At 43.3% G+C, this 16187-nt stretch overlaps 2 protein-coding genes across 7 annotated transcripts; one reads left to right on the top strand and one right to left on the bottom strand.

The window, feature by feature from the left end:
- The first annotated feature begins 356 nt into the window (after positions 1 to 356).
- Positions 357 to 4315, top strand: rnf146 (ring finger protein 146). Of its 5 annotated transcripts, none has more exons than XM_035380073.1 (3): positions 357 to 463; positions 1509 to 1568; positions 2101 to 4315. In XM_035380073.1, exon 3 carries the CDS (start codon positions 2102 to 2104, stop codon positions 3272 to 3274), a length of 1173 nt encoding a protein of 390 aa, XP_035235964.1. In that variant the 5' UTR covers positions 357 to 463; positions 1509 to 1568; position 2101; the 3' UTR covers positions 3275 to 4315. The 5 variants fall into 5 exon arrangements, with proteins under 5 accessions (XP_035235964.1, XP_035235974.1, XP_035235992.1 ...); XM_035380083.1 differs by having other exon boundaries at positions 369 to 463; positions 1513 to 1568; XM_035380101.1 differs by lacking the exon at positions 357 to 463 and adding an exon at positions 509 to 581.
- A 3688-nt stretch (positions 4316 to 8003) lies between these two features.
- echdc1 (enoyl CoA hydratase domain containing 1) lies at positions 8004 to 15738 on the bottom strand. Of its 2 annotated transcripts, XM_035394692.1 has the most exons (7): positions 15472 to 15738; positions 15309 to 15357; positions 13825 to 14054; positions 13555 to 13697; positions 13210 to 13262; positions 12396 to 12476; positions 8004 to 9343 (listed from the first exon to the last, which is right to left on the bottom strand). In XM_035394692.1, exons 3-7 carry the CDS (start codon positions 14051 to 14053, stop codon positions 8923 to 8925), a joined length of 927 nt encoding a protein of 308 aa, XP_035250583.1. In that variant the 5' UTR covers position 14054; positions 15309 to 15357; positions 15472 to 15738; the 3' UTR covers positions 8004 to 8922. The 2 variants fall into 2 exon arrangements, with proteins under 2 accessions (XP_035250583.1, XP_035250590.1); XM_035394699.1 differs by lacking the exons at positions 15309 to 15357; positions 15472 to 15738 and having other exon boundaries at positions 13555 to 13710; positions 13825 to 13977.
- Between the last annotated feature and the right edge of the window lie 449 nt (positions 15739 to 16187).

The following is a 16187-nucleotide window of genomic DNA, read 5'->3' as shown; positions in this document are numbered from 1 at the left end:
GCGTTGCATATGACAGACTGACAAGGTGCATACTTTGAGGCCTTGATAAAGTTTAATTGTGCTCACTGATAAATAATTACACCATGTTTTATGCATTTCTACATCCCCCCCAGCCTGTGTCCCAGTCCTTGGACCATCCCACAATATATGAACTGTTTAACTGTATAGAGCAAGTATGTTGTAAATACAGCATGCATGCTATCACATTGTTTGAGTTGCTTCAGTTTTAGGTACCCTTAAATAATAGTTATGTATTCAACTTCATTGTATAGAATATTACCGCTCGATAGGTAGTCTGTCAAACAAATACGTAGCACCCAGCGGACCACTCCCGATATGCAACAGAATTTCGACGTGCGGGTGACAACGCACTGGGAGGCACGCTCGTTACGTCATGACGCTGCGGATGATACGTAAGACTCCGTCTTTGGTGTTCTGTGAAGAGAGAAAAAATAGAGCAGTGGTGAGTAATTCAACGAATTTTTAAACGAAACTACAACGATTAATTCTCTAATACATTGGTAGAGCAGCACCTGATAGAGCGATGTACTGATAATGTCAGTGGATTTCGTGTCCGAGGGGTAGGAATACGCCCGAGTGGAAGCGGTTTTCTGAACTGCGATGGCAGCTCAGTGTTCACACAACAGGTCTTATTGTTATGGTTGTGCCTGAAAGCGAGTTCTCCTACGTATTTGCTTGTAAGATTAGCTACGGTACATTAACGACGTTGTAGCACCCCAGTCTTTTTTACCTGGGTTTGTAGTCCGACTTGGGCATTTTATGATTAGGATATTGTTCGTGTGGGTTTAATGTTAAGCCGTTCGGCCCTCTGTTTACTGCCCAATAAGCTAGCCAACTAGCATGCTAACGTTACCGCTCGTCGAGATGACATATGCTGTTGTGTAGCAACAAAGACACGGGAGGCATAAATGCCAGCACACAGCGAGGTCAGCCTGTCCATCGAACAAACATGTATCTACAGTTGCGACTCTGTTCTGTGTTCATTTAATAACGTTAACTAGGTGTATCTTGTAAGTTATCTAGGCTTGCATCGTGCATTTAAACTGCTGGCAACGTAATACTTGCTGGGCGTAATCTCATTCTCCAGCGATGTTAGTGTTGCTGGGCATTTCCTTTGTTGGTCATTGTCAGTGTGTATCGCAGTGAACAAAGAATACCGACTCTTGTTGCTTCCTACCGTTGTGTGTCGGAAAACAGAAATACAATGGCAACTGCGGAGAGAATCGCGTATAGCTAGTCTAGCTTGTTTCCTTTTTTCGTAATATTCTATAAATAATTACAACACTGACACCGAGTGTTCAGCATCTAGCAAATCAACTTTGAATCCATTTCATTCGTCAAATCTGTTCCTGAAGCGCTGTTTTATTTTTGGCATGTCTCCTGTTGTTACGTATACCGTTTCGGAACGGATTTGAAGGTAGAATAAAGCGGCTATTCATTGACACTATCCCCTCTTTGAATATTAAACCCGTTCTTTCTTTTGTCAGACAGAAATCTGAGAAAGCAACACCGCTCCCGATGATACAACCGTATTAGCTGACAACGCAGTAAGTATCTGGATGCGAAGAGGCATAGGGATAGTTGAGCGATATGGAGGGGTGGCAGCGCTTATCCGTGTGTTTATTTGTAAATACGTTTGTTTTCTGTGCGTGTCTTTCATCACATTACCATTTCAACTTCTTATTTTCTTACTTATTTTCAACGGTCTTATTTTGCCTACATAAAGTCCTGTGTGACTCGTCTTGCTTTTGTTCTTAATATGACAATTATTGTTTAGTGTGTAGCTCGCCGTGTATTGCAGTTATCATTTATTGCAAGACTCTAGAAGGGACTGTCTGATCACGACAGTAATTATTACAGTACTAGTTTTATATCATGTAGCATGATTCTGTGCAGGAATGAAAAATGACACTCCTCCTAATGCATTGCAGTTTAAGACAGTCTAGTTATTACCATGAGTAGAACAGCGCATCATTATTTAGGTGGCTTCCATTCAGTGAGTGCACTAACCTATAACACACGGCATTGCCCACACCGCTACTGTGTGCATAACCCTTGCTAATCCCATTGCTTCCCCAGGATGGCAAGCTGTGGTGAGGTCGACCACTCTGTAGGCATGCTCCCGTCCGGGAGGAAGGTGGGTGGAGAGGCGTGTCAGGGCTCAGGCGGCTCCTCCCCTGCCCTGCCGGTGCCAGAATGCGCCATCTGCCTGCAGAGCTGCGTCCACCCCGTGCGCCTGCCCTGCAGCCACATCTTCTGCTTCCTGTGCGTGAAGGGCGCATCCTGGCAGAGCAAGCGCTGCGCCCTCTGCAGGCAGGAGATCCCTGAGGACTTCCTGGAGCGCCCCACCCTGCTGTCCCCTGAGGATCTGAAGGCGGCGGGGGCCGGGCGGGGCCCCGGGGAGTACGCCTGGTACTACGAGGGCCGCAACGGCTGGTGGCAGTACGACGAGCGCACCAGCCGCGAGCTGGAGGATGCCTTCGCCAAGGGCAAGCGGAGCACGGAGATGCTGATCGCCGGCTTCCTGTACGTGGCCGACCTGGAGAACATGGTGCAGTACCGGCGCAACGAGCACGGGCGGAGGCGCCGGATGAAGCGCGACGTTGCCGACATCCCCAAGAAGGGCGTGGCCGGGCTGCGGCTGGACACCGAGGCCGCCGCCGTGGCCACTGTAGGGGCGCAGGGCGGGGCAGGGCGCGAGAGCTCTGCCGACGGGGCGGACACCACCGTCCCACAGGCCGCCGGCCCCGCCCAGGCCATCGCCCCCCCAGTCCGGCCCCCCACTTCCCTTGGAGGGCAGCCCACAAGCCCCTCCACCCCCTCGCCCGATGCCAGCACTTCCCTGGAGAGTTCTCTCGCTCGGTTGCAGATCAGCCACCCGGCCGGGCGGGGCCGGGGCAGAAATGGGGAGGACGAGGAGGAGGGCGAGGCCACACCCTCGCGGGGTTCCTCTGCCCCAAACACCTCCGTCGACGAGTCGGAGTCTGGGAGCAGCAGCCCAGATGAGGAAGAAGAGGATGTGGAGGAAGAGGAGGAGGATGAAGAAGAGATTGAGGAGGAAGATGAGATTGAAGAAGAGGGGCAAATCCAGGCTGAGGGAACACAGGTCAGGCAGAGACTGCTGCAGAGAGAGCGGATGCGGTTCAGGCAGGGCCGCTTGGACAGGTCGCCCCCTGGTGGCAAGTCCTCCAGTGGCAGCAGCAGTGTGAGGTCAAGACAGCCAGATGGGCAGTGTACAGTGACTGAAGTGTGACCTCTGACCCAGGGTCAAACTCCGCCTTCTTTCCTTGTCCCACCCCCACTTGATCTCAGCCGACATTGCACTCAGAAAAACTAAACGGCTCCTGCGGCTGCCTTCTTTTGGCTTTCGGAAGGGTCCTTCTGTACAACAACAAAAACACCCACAGGGCATTGCATCTCAAGATCAATAATGGAAGAAAGTAATATGGACAGAATATTAAGTTCCAGTAGGTACAAAGGTGAGCAAATCAAACACTTGGCAATTACAATTAGGATAATTCATAGAGTGGGACTGGGGATTGAATTATATAAATACTGGCAAACATTTTTTGCCATCTTTTTTTTGTTTAAAAATATGTTATGCCCTCAATGAATAAAGAAAGAAAAAACCATGAATAGAAAACCGGAGGGCTTTTAAGGACAAATGCTGTATTGAAGGAAAACGATTTTTGGTCATTGGATAAAATCTCGGTCGACAGGGCCAGTCTCATCACATGTTTTGGCTACAAAAGGCTTATTGTCAGAAATGAATATTTCAGGCCATTCCCTTGCCCCAGTTGGTCCCCAAGGTAAATATCCTCAATTGGTGTGTTTCATAGGCAAAGCATGGTCTTTGGGTGTTCAATTCATATTTCATCTTAATATGCTAGTCTGTATCATAACTTGTGCATGTGTTATTGTAAGAGAAGGGTACTAAACACTACTGTGGGAAAGACCTGCCGTTCTGGTTTTAGAATTTAGTTTGAATAACTTTTTTCTTCTTTGGATTTTAACATTTTTTTGTGTGATGGCAGAGGGAAAAAGGTGTCAGGCAAGCAGACAAGTGATGAACACGGCTGATTCGTGGAAATGAGATCTTGTGTGAATTTTTGAAGTTTATTCATTTTTGCGTTTCTTACCGAATGTCATCCTCAAACGTCCCCTCCACTAGTCCTTCTGTCTGTAAAACGAAATTCTTTTTTTCTGTATTTTTTGCTTTCTTGTAATATTTTGTTACAAGGTTTGTTACAAAGTTTAAAATAAAGTATGTGTCATTTGATCAACCCCAAATAAAGACCTCTGGTATCTTTGAGCGTAAAAATCACAAAACAGTGGCAGCAAAAGAAAGGGCCAGTCGGGCTGAGTGAAAGCATGTTGTTCGGTGAGTGCACACTATTCACTTAAATGAATGTGGTAAAAGAAGTGATTAGAACCCCTCACTCCTCTTGAGGGCTTTTTTTGGGACAGGGGCTTTCAGTTTGTGTAAGTCTGAGTCTTGTTCCCTCTTCTGTGAACAGAAGCGAGAATTGCTCTGCAGAAACCTTGTGATATACCTGGCTTCCTTTCAAAACTTACCGCACATTGGTCACATTGCTTAGAGTATTTCCTGTATGCCTAAAATGCAGAAGCGTTATTCTCCAAACTTGTCAAGGTAGAGCAAGTGGTTTGACATCACCTATCCCTTGTGACAAATATTAGAAATCCCTGGTTTCAGGGCTGGCTTTCAACAGATTAACTTTCAAATTTCATTGCAGTTGTATTTTCCAAATTGATTCATATTAAAAAGGGAATTCAGTCTAATCTGTCCTCTGTGATTTAAAGTAGGTATGTAAAAAATGTATTTGAAACGGTATATCAGTTTGCAGTAGGTAGAAAGTTAGCATACCTAGCAGACTAGTAAAAGCAACCCAGTGGTGTACGGTGGGATGTAGAACCAGGGGCCTGTACCACTAATCAGGATTACAGAGTTGGCTCAAACCCAGAACCCTCTCAAATCTGGATCAAAAGAACAGTTTCGGGTTTTGCTCAGTGCAGTGATTCAGCTAACTCGGTGACCCTGCTTTGTGATACTGGCCACAGGCCTTCAGAAAAAATTAGATACTCTCAAACTGTTTCCATTTACATTGGATTGTCAATGAAGCTATTAACTGAATAGCAAATATCAATAAACATAGCTTTTTTTGTGGCTATCATTTAGCATTTAGTGTCATAAAATTGTGCAGAACATTTAATATCAGTTAATAAGGTGTTTGTGAGTATTTATGTTTTTGCAAGCTGAAAACAAACTGACAACATAAATGGCTATTTGTGAGTGATCTACCAACTATACACAATTTACATTTGCATATAGATGTCTAATAATGAATACTGATTAAAAGCAAGCTAATTAATGTTAATGTTTTTTTTTATAAAAAGCAATGTGTGTTAATAGTTTGTACAGTACTCCAAAATTACCATGATATTTTATCACTAATTCTGTTATGACTGTTAGAATGTGTGTTTTGAACAGAGAAAAATTATATAACTGGGCCAACTGCTAATATTACAGATTGGCAAGATATGTATGCAGGTGTGTTGGGCAAGGTGGGTTCAAGGTAAAGTTCATCAGAATAGAGGGCAAGAGTGAGCATGCAGCAAGTGTGATTCATTTCCTTGAACTGATAGTACGTTTTGTTTCCAGTATTGTCAAACAATGCTCTTGCTCCTTTTACCATATTTGAGTCATTTTAGGCCTATGTTTTGCTTGAGAGAAGACTTTGTGTTTGTGGTGGTTTGTTTTCTGAGGACTCTGTGTAGAGGTAGATTCATTTCCTCCTTCCACACATGTACTGTAGCTACCAGTAGAATCCTCTAGGTGACCCAGTACATGAATCTGAGGTATATGTATCTTGGTATGAAGTTAGCCATAACTTGAACATTATTAGCTCAGGTCTGTAAAGAACCTCAGTCTTGAGGGTACAGAGTATACCGTTCCACCAACTAAAGTCAATAGTGTGCTAAAATGGGCAACATGGGGGCAGAAAACAAGGGCACCCATTCTTCTCTACTCCCAAATTCAAAGTGATGTCTCAGAAAAATGGTCAATTCCTGGCTGTAGGCTTCAGAGTAACTGGTGGAAGGGCTTTTTCGGATTGGCCTCTTGTAGATACAGATGCATTTAGACTGTTGAGCCGTACACTTCTTAGCTCCTGGTGTGGCCTTTCTGTAGAGCTGGGATTGAATCCTTCATTTTCAGCCAGCTGGTAGATTTATGCCATGTTTGCTTTTGCAGGCTGAGAGGAACGGTTAACACATCATACCAACGCCTATTCTGTCAGATTCCTTTGGGGGAACAACAGAGAAAGCAAGAGACTGGAAACAAGTTGTTACGTTGTTCCATTATCTTTTTTTAATCGGGAACATTAATTCACGGACGGGCTTGTACGAGCACTCGTAGCGTCTCGGCTCCTGCCAGATTTATATTCCGGGCACATTGGGCCTTGGTGGAAGCCGTGCCCAGGGCATTGTCTGGCTGGCTGCGGAGCTAATGGCTGCCGCTCCCACAGAGAATAGCTGACCTTTGCAGGCAGCAGAGTGGCAGACAAAAGCTCAGGCGTGCCCAGCTTCCTGAACCCCATCCCCCTGGCCACTGCTGTGCCTCCATAACACTGGAGGGCACGGGCACTCCCCTAATAAGCAAGGGGGGGCGGGGGGTTGTACACCCAACCTATTAAACCACAAAAGAGAAGGCAGGTGGTTGTTCTCTAGACAATATCATCTTAAGTTTGGCCGTTAGCTGAAAATGTCGGTTATCTTTAATATTTTTTTGGCTTTGGTTGTGGGTTGAAAAGAGGCTTCAAGAATGAGAGATAAAGTGCCTCGCTACTCCTGGCAACAGAACATGCTATTAGGATTTTACAAAACCTTCAGTGCTGTCTGTTCAGTCAAACATGCAGACTCTGTGAGTCAGACTGTGGAGTCAGTTAAATGAAAGAGTACACAGCTTGACCCAATGAAGAGAGGGGAGAGGAGACAGATGGAGAGGGACAGAAATGGAGGTGGTGGGGGAGGGGGTGGGTCGATAGTGGCATTATGTCATGTTCGTTTCCATGATCACGCTACTCGCTGGGAATTTCACCCTTCAGAAACACTCTTCTGGGAGTTTCTACAAGCATCAGTAGTAAAAAAGCGAGGCCTTGAAAAGCACATGACAAGCACTGGCAGAGCAACAGCGAGCATTTTGTTTCATTGCGAAAGGTCTGTTCAAAGGCACCGGCTAGTCTGGGCCTAGGCGCTGTTCTCCTCGGTGGCATAACATCATCTCATGGGACAGAACCGAGAGCGTGGCGGTTTTGCTAAGTGGGAGACTCTGAAAATATTCCCCAATCCCATCCCTATCCCCAGCTCTCCAACAAATTCATATAGTAAAAAAAACCAGAAGTGCCATTAGGAGAGGCTTCAGAAGCTCAAATCCGGTTTAACAGAAGAAGCTTGATAAACAAATTAATACATATTCTGCATTTTACCAAATCCTGGACATGGACAAAAGCATATGGGGTTAAGTAAAGGCACTGGAGTCACAGGCTTGCATATATTAGTGATCTATTACTGTGTAAAGACAAGCAACACAAAATTAGCTATTTACAGCCGACTTGTACACAGCGGCAACTAGCTCTCCCCCAAAGTAGCTCTAATCTGATCCTTTACACATGAAGATTATGCTGGGCAATTCTGGTCAAGAAATAGTAACCACGGCGACATTACACTTGACATTTTGGCTCTCTCCTCGCTCCTCAGAAATGAGTCTGCATCGATTTTACAAAGACAAATTCAAAATGATCTTTACTGACAGGCCCTATCTAATGTCAGGCCCTTGCCCATATTCTACCAACCAGGAACTTAATTCTGCCTTCTTAACAATCTATTAGCTGATTACATCACTTTGTTATTTTGTTGGACATCATTACATCACAGCTTTGGAAAAAATGTTTCATTACATCACATTTCTTTTGGATGCTTTTATTGGATGCCTTTATCTGAAGAGGGTTACAGAGTTTTTTAAATTTACTTTTATTTAACCATGAAGTCAACTGATTTCTCTGCAATTCTTATTTCTGGTTTCTTTGCAATGACAAACTGGGAAATCAAAGTGGATGGGAATTCAAGGGATTTTGTAGCCCCCTCACTATGTTGGGAAGGATGTCCCCTGTTAGCCCACAAACACCTCTTCCAGCAGCAAGACCTATTTTTCCTGTCTGAAATCCAAATACTTACAAAGTGCACACCTGCATAGCTTCAGCACTATGGGAATGGTGCAGGGTGGTATGGCTTTTGGCACTTTTAACATGGTGTGCCACCTGTTGTCATTCCAGGAGCAGTTCAGGTAGTGCGCCTTGTTTGTTGGTATAGTATCAGAGCCTCATTTCAGACTTTGTGCTTCACTACAGAGGAAAATCAATTCTGGCAGGTACCTTGGGTGCAGTAACAGTTTTACACACACCAGTCAACACAGTTTGAGTTTAAATAAAGGCACTTTACTGTATCTCGAAATACAGGTTTCTGCCCAGTTGATTCCATCAACAGCTGAGCAGGCAAAAATAGTGATCATAATCTGTTTCCAACATTACCACTTACCATGCAGTACACAAATGACTTGCATGGACTGGAAATGAGGGCCTGCCACATCAGGCTCAGCTGTAGTTCATTGTGATCCCATCTGCATGACTTTCAACATGTCACTAGGAATATAGTAGAAATTTGTCAACAGAACCTATTGACTAATATCCAATTACCCCTACATGATGAAACCTTTCTCTAATGCATTTACTGGGGTTACAGGGTTACATATTCATCAGGTCAGGGAAGGGAGAGAGAGGCTTGGTCTAGATTCCCCCATGTTCCTCCCTATGGTGTAGTTTTGGCTCATTTGTGCTTTGACTTGCGGGCCAAAGCATCAAGGTTTGCGGGTCCACCCCAGACGGTCCCAAACACATCTCTCTCAGTTCTCAGCGCATCCTCCAGGGGGAGCTCTCTTCCTGAGAGCACCACCTTCTTCACTGCCTGGATCACAGAGGCAGGGCCTCTGGTAAAGCTGCTCAGCCACTGCTCAGCCTCCCCAAGCGCCACCCCCGCCTCTGCAGCCTCCCCCTCCTGGGGGCCCACCACCCCGTCCGACAGTCCAATCTGTTCAGCGTAGGCCGGGTCCACCTTCTGCGCACCGGCCAGCAGCTTCAGGGCATTCTGGCTCCCCACGATCCGCACCAACCTGGCAGCGCCACCCCAGCCAGGCACCAGGCCCATGTGCTTGTGTACAAACCGGATCTCACTGCCGACTGTCATCAACCTGGCCACAGACAGACAACATCTCAAGTCAAATATGAAACTAATATTCTAAATAGATTAATCTTAACATTCTAGACAAAGATGACCAAAACATATTATAAGATAAATAACACAAGTACAGACCTACATTTCAATTCTCAAGCTAGGGAAACATGGCATGCTATGTTAGCTTCTTAGTGAGCAGCCACCGCCAGGCAGTCGCCCTTTGCCCTAATGCCCCTCCTCTCCCACCAGAGAGTAGGGGTGGGCAGTAAAAGGTATACCGGTAGAAATATGTGCAACACTATGAATTTGGCTATATCTTCTATACCGGTAGAGAATGTATTTTGATGGTTACATTCCAGCAATAGTTAAATTTTGGTCAGAAAACTGGGCTCGTCAATAAGGAGCGTCCACTGGCCCGGGGCTACTATGAGATTGGTTTGGGCCAGTTGATTGATTTGTCACTTGCCTAATTGGGCCAGTCCCCTTAAATAAGTCTTATCTGGGTCAAAGACAAAAATCTTTAAAATATTTATTTATTTCATTTTGGGTTTTTTTACCATCCTGGAATCTGCTAGGCCTACAGTTTGATCATGTCTGTACTAATGTTTTCCTATCAACAACGAAAGATACCACTTGATTTTATCAGCATTTGTACCAATTCTTTCTCATAAATAACTAACAGCCGTTTTCAGTGGTGGTGTTAATGCAGGACTCTGCTTTTTACACAGAAATGAGCCAAAACACAGGGAAACCCAGTGGTAATGTCCCAGGGGCAAGCAGAACACTGACGGAAAAAAAAACTTCAATGTTGAGCCCTGGAAAAGATTTTATTCATATCGATATCACAGCTCACTAACCATTGCGGCTGTTACTCCAGGCAGCATCACTGATAAACACATGTGGGTGTATGCTTCCCTTTTACATGACAACAATAACGGTTAATTGAATAATAACCTATAGTTAACTCCAAGGAACAGTTACTAGCCATGAGTCTTGTATTCCTTTTAAAACATGTTCTGTTGAAATTAGAAGAAGAAAAATATACACCGCAATATATATCGTTACCATCAAAATTCAAAATATATCATCATATAAATTTTTTTCCATATCTGCCAGCCTTACCAGAGAGAGGAACAATTTGAAGGGGGGAGGACTAGAGCTCCAGCCTATAATGGCTAACTGCAGGTGTGTTTCTCACCAAGCATGCACATCTAATAGTTTTCAGTTGCTCTCATTTATCAATGTCTTGCAAATTGTTTGTGGTGCATTGCCTGTAAATATTTTGACTACACCAAGTTCCATCTAATGAGCAACAGAAACATAATGAGCCGTGGATATATATGCAAATTAATGTGATGTCATTGAAGTATGTAAATAACATATGGGCCTCATAGCAACAGATCTGAAGCTCAGCAGCTACTTTCATTCCTGAGAAAGAGCTGGCAGTACTGGTTTCATTTCTCTATTATGCCAATGTTTCCCCTTCAATAGCCTTACCGTGGAGATATACTCACAAATCGGGGTGGGGCACCCACAAAAACCAAACCTAACCATCCAACAAAAGCCACCCAGTCCTCAGCTTCTGCTGGTCTTGTGTCCAGACACAAGTAGAAGTACAAATACAAGATCAGGTTTTGAACTTCAATGTAACTGTATTTTTGTCATTTTGATGATATTCATAGCATACTCCTATGCTCAGCAATAACTACTAATTAACTATCTTATTCGTGTTTTTATTTATGTATTGTTTCAAATTTTTATTATTTTGCCCAGGACTGTGGACAGTGATTGAACAGCTGGCACTGCACACTTTTCAATGGCAATTGCTTAAGCTCAGCAGTTACACAATAGACAATGTAATCATGGAATCGGAATCAAACCTGCATTGTATTTATTCAAGACAACTGATTCCCAACCATTTGTCTGGATGAAATGGAAAGGTGGTTGACAATAGAACACTATTTTCTACTGTCAATCCCCTTTTCATTTTCCATGAGCTTCTCACATGCATTCAAAATGGGAAGCAAACTGCAGCTGTGCAAGGTTGCAGTATACTAATATTTACCCATTGATTACAGAATTGTAGATGCTTTGATGAAAAGTCATCCATTATTTTCAGTGAAAAGCAAATTGTTCCTATGACAAGATCATGAGGCCTAATGCAAACAAACAGAAGGCTGTGTGCTGACACCTGTTCAATTGTCTGAGGCAAAAGTGAAGATTTGGTGCCCCCAGAATTCGCTACAATATGAATCATGCCAATATGCATAATTCCACAACAGAATTGTGCGTATTACTGATCAAACAGGAGAGTGATGTTTTTGCGCAGGGTAACTTAGATTCAGTGACAACATGTGCTTGTTAAAACTGCTTGTTACTATTCTAGCTAGCTACGTAGATCACAGTAATCAATCCAGCTAGCCAAATAGCCAGATTGTTTATCTAGCTAACTGACAAGATGTGGTTGAAATCTAAGAGCCACGACAGAAATACTGTACATTTAATCGCAGATCTTTCCATCTCTATTGTTGTGGCTATCTCAGACAATTAAAATATGGAGTCATCAATATTTATAACACACTCACATTGATGCATTATCATTAAAGTGGTTTGCAATAGCATTCAGTAATATAAATGACAGAATATATTTTAAATAATAAGAATAAAAATAAATGAAGTGACACCTCACCTCTTTACTGTCATGGAGTGCTATGTGCCAAATTAAAGAATGTAAATGTTTTATCATAAAATATAGACTACACCAATAATATTATTTAATCATGCATTAATAGTTCTTTGTGAATTGTTTATGAATGATAGGGATAGATACAGTAGTTCACGTTTCATGGGACATCAAAGAAAAAGGTTTTTTTATTAATTGAGAGAAGTGTCACAGGAATTAAGCCTAAGTTGTGCATGATGATCCAAAATCACATATAAAGCAAAAGTCATTGCACACCAGAGTGTTCAGTCATGTGAATCATTTCCTGCATTGTGGGAGCATGTGCATCTGAACAAGGTGGAGCAATGCTGAAAACATAACTCGTGGCCTGGAGCAGCTCTCTTACCTGAAGTCACAGGACGTAGTGAGCTCAGCTCCGCCCCCTAAAGCCCTTCCCTCCACCAGTGCAACAGAGATAAGGGGCAGTCTGTGCTGAGAGAAGAGGTCTGTTAATCACAGACTGCCCACACACAAGAGCCAGTAACAGGTCTGTCAGTGTGTGGGAGGTCATTAAGCAAGTACAACATTAAATAGAGGATTATTCATTAACCACTGCTATTTCACAGGAATAGCCTTCCATACTACCAGACGATTTTATATAGGATATACACTGTCCAATCTTTTGCCTTTTACTTCTGATAGTATTCATATGCCAGAATCACGATGCTTGTTAATGGCCCTCAATCTTGGTCCTGAAGATCCACAGTGTCTGTTGTTTTTTGTGATCACTCACAAATTAATTTATTAGTGAATTAACACAATTTCAATGAACCCAATTTATCACACAGTGACAGGTGAAAAATCATTCATGAATATGAACTCATTGCTAATATTACAGTGAAAACAACAACCAGCACACCAGGGTTAGGGATAACTGATTAAAGCCTACAGACAGTGAGGCCAACATTTTTGGGAGCAAATCTGATTTTGACACATTAATCTTGTACATCTATTAATCTACAGGGAAAGAAATATCACTCCTAATCCATAGCAGCTTGAGGCCAATCAGGATTTATTAGAAGCATGTCAGTGAAAACTGCCCGGTGCATGTTATGCTATCTGGAATGGCTCATTCTACACTGCATTAGAAAGTTATTCTTATTTCTGGGTCAGGGCTTATTTCAGGTGTGCCGTACATTCAGCCTGGGTCAGTTACCTACCTGAGCAGCCTGGTCAACACATTCTGCATGAACATGCACATCTTCATCCCCTCCTGAGAATGGCACAGGTGCGTGTGTGCAACATGTGAGGGGAAGAATAGAGAAAAACAAACGCACTGGATTCATTTCAAAAGTGGGACACTAATGTAACACTCATCAACACGGCTTGATAGGGGTTTATTAATAGTTATGTAAACACAATTCATAGAAATACAATAATGTTATAAGACAGTGCAGCTTCCTTGAGCTAGTAAGCTAAAACATTCAACTGAATGATCCAATACCTTCTCCTGAGCTACAGGCTGCTGATGTTACGGTGGTGAAGGTGCCACTGCTCATGCTTACCTGGGGGTCAGATATCGCCCGGACAGCGTTCAGATCCGAACCGGAGCAGAAGGTTCCAGCGTCACCACGGACAATGAGGCCCTTCCCCTCAGTCCACTCCTCCAGCTGGGACACATGATCCTGCAGCTCCAGCATCATGGTGCCTGGACAGGAGAGCTATATCACAAGAAGGACAGGACTTGCTAAAAGAGGCATTTCATACTCTACTGTAGACAGTGTGGAGCGGTGATCAGCACACTGAGATGGACATAAGTCACAGTACACTTGTACCTGAGAATGCATTCATGCGAGCTGGGTTGCTAATAGTCATAACGGCGATCCCAGACTCCTGCTTGACCAAGTTGATCGACCCCCCGGGGAATCTCTGAAGCTTCTGCCGAATCTCCTCCTCCTGGACAGCGTAGGCACTGCCGTACACTGCCCCTCCTCTTCGGCTGGGTATTCCCAGTGCATTGTGGGCATTTGTGAGGAGGTGCCTGCCCACACAGCGCAAGAACATTCTGCAGCGACACAGACACAAAGGAGGTCATAGGTCACATAGCAAAGAACAAATGGTTTTGGTTTTGGTAATGGTATTTAGTTTTTTATATTTATTTCTGCTGGAAATAAGTTCTGATTTTCAATGACTACTGTCCAGTCAGCACCAAGGAGGATGGTCAGAAAATAATGTGTACGTCACGGAACACATATATTATCATTGTCACATGAGAGCTGATAATCTGACCAACAAGGTTAAGGATGAATACAAGGCAGGCAATGCAAAATACATCTTTTGGGGCCTGGATGTCATAAGAAGAGGAAGCCTGAAATAAAATCAGTAAACACAAGCAGTGACTGTATGGGAGTTATGGCATGATTACATGATGGTATTTCGTACATGTGTGCAATTAAAAGGAAAGGAAATGGGTGTGATGTATGTGCTAGCCTTGGACTTAATTGCACCCCACTTCCAATAAAATTGTATGAATTGATTTTTCATCTGACCACTCAAACCTGTCAACTACTTCATATCAGCTGGGAGGATAGAACATACATTTTCTGTTTCTACAAGATATTATAAAAATATATACATAAAAACCAATGGAAATGTCGCTATAATTACTGTCAATGGCAGAATTCCAGAAATATCGGGATATTGTTTCAAAGGCCATATCGCCCACCCTACTTATAAGGGTATCAAGACGTTGTCAATACCATGTATGGCTCCGGCTCAACGATTAGTCTTACAGTCTGTCAAAAGTTATTTGTGATACAAATCTTTTTGGACAATTTCAGGAACATCTGAGACGTCCAGTAAACTTTGTGTCCCAATTCTCACGGGAAGTTATATATTTATTGCTGCACTTCTGATTGTAGACACCCAAATGAAGGTCGGCTGGATAACAGTAACACTCGAGTAACACTAATTGAGAACAGTTCAAGAACAGACACTGGAACAATGTAACGACAACATATAGCTAGCAATACTGAATTAGAAACCTAACGTCGTTAGTCACATACACATATGTCTATGGTTAGTCAGAGCAAGATACCGCTAAAATAGCTAGTCTAGCTAGCAGTAGCTTGTTTACATGCCAGATAGGTGACAAGACAGACAGTTAGCTAGACTACAACCTTGATTAAAATGCATTTCCATTCATAGACAGCAAAGCTATATAGTAACTTTAGGTTATGTTCCCTGGCTACGGTGTGCCCTTGAAATATTAGCGAGCTAGTCTAGCTAACTATCGATATAGCATAGCGACTTACTGTACCTTTGTCCCTTTCGTCTTTTACCGAGTTGATGTCTCCAAACGCCCTGCCCTGTGAGTCAAGACAAGAGAATACATTAAATGATGTATCTCATAAATGAACGACGCTAGGTGGTGGTCGACGAAAGAATTTGGTAACGTTGACTGTAAATAATATCTCACAAACCTAGCACTACTGAACTGTTGTTCAGTTGTTGCACGGACGATTTCACACGGACAGCTGCATTGTAACAAAAAAAACTTTCCCCCTGGTAACAACAGCTTAATTAAAATGGCCCACTATTCAGTGGGCTGGATGTAAAAGAGTTAGGGTTACAACAATGCACGTTTTAAACCTGAATAAATAGACATTTTAGATAAATGTGTCAGCCTATGGACGCGACTGTACGTGGTGGTGCCAGAGGATGCACCACCACGTACAGAACAAAGCACCGAGGTCCGTTGCCACTAGGGTACAGATTCGAGTTCAATTAATTTACAGGTTATGCCTAGCCTGCTACTGGTTTTTGCAGTTATTTTGCTGTCGCAGAAAAATTTTCTATATCTGAGAGAATTATTTACAGTTTTAGCCTGCGAGAATAAATCAGTAGCAGGCTAGTAAATGTAAGATGTTGTCCTACTTCAGTCGTCGGAAACGCATGTGGTTAAATGTGTCCTGTCTATAACAAATCAAAAGACAAGTGACTCGTGTATACTCGCTTGTGCTTTCATTAGAAATACCCACAGATGGCTGACCGCGTCAAGTATTCGGTTGGTTATTTATCAGTGTCTTTTTAAATCACAGCCAAGTAGCGATACGTGATATTACAGTATTTCATTCTTAGCCAACTGAAAACTTTGCAATGCAAGTTACGAAAGTATGAAGAATGTGTGGGTAGGGTA

The sequence above is a fragment of the Anguilla anguilla genome, chromosome 1 (genome assembly GCF_013347855.1).
Source record: "Anguilla anguilla isolate fAngAng1 chromosome 1, fAngAng1.pri, whole genome shotgun sequence".
Lineage (NCBI taxonomy): Eukaryota > Metazoa > Chordata > Actinopteri > Anguilliformes > Anguillidae > Anguilla > Anguilla anguilla.
The sequence above is the reverse complement of the archived record's forward strand: the minus strand, read 5'-3'. Positions and strand labels throughout refer to the sequence as shown.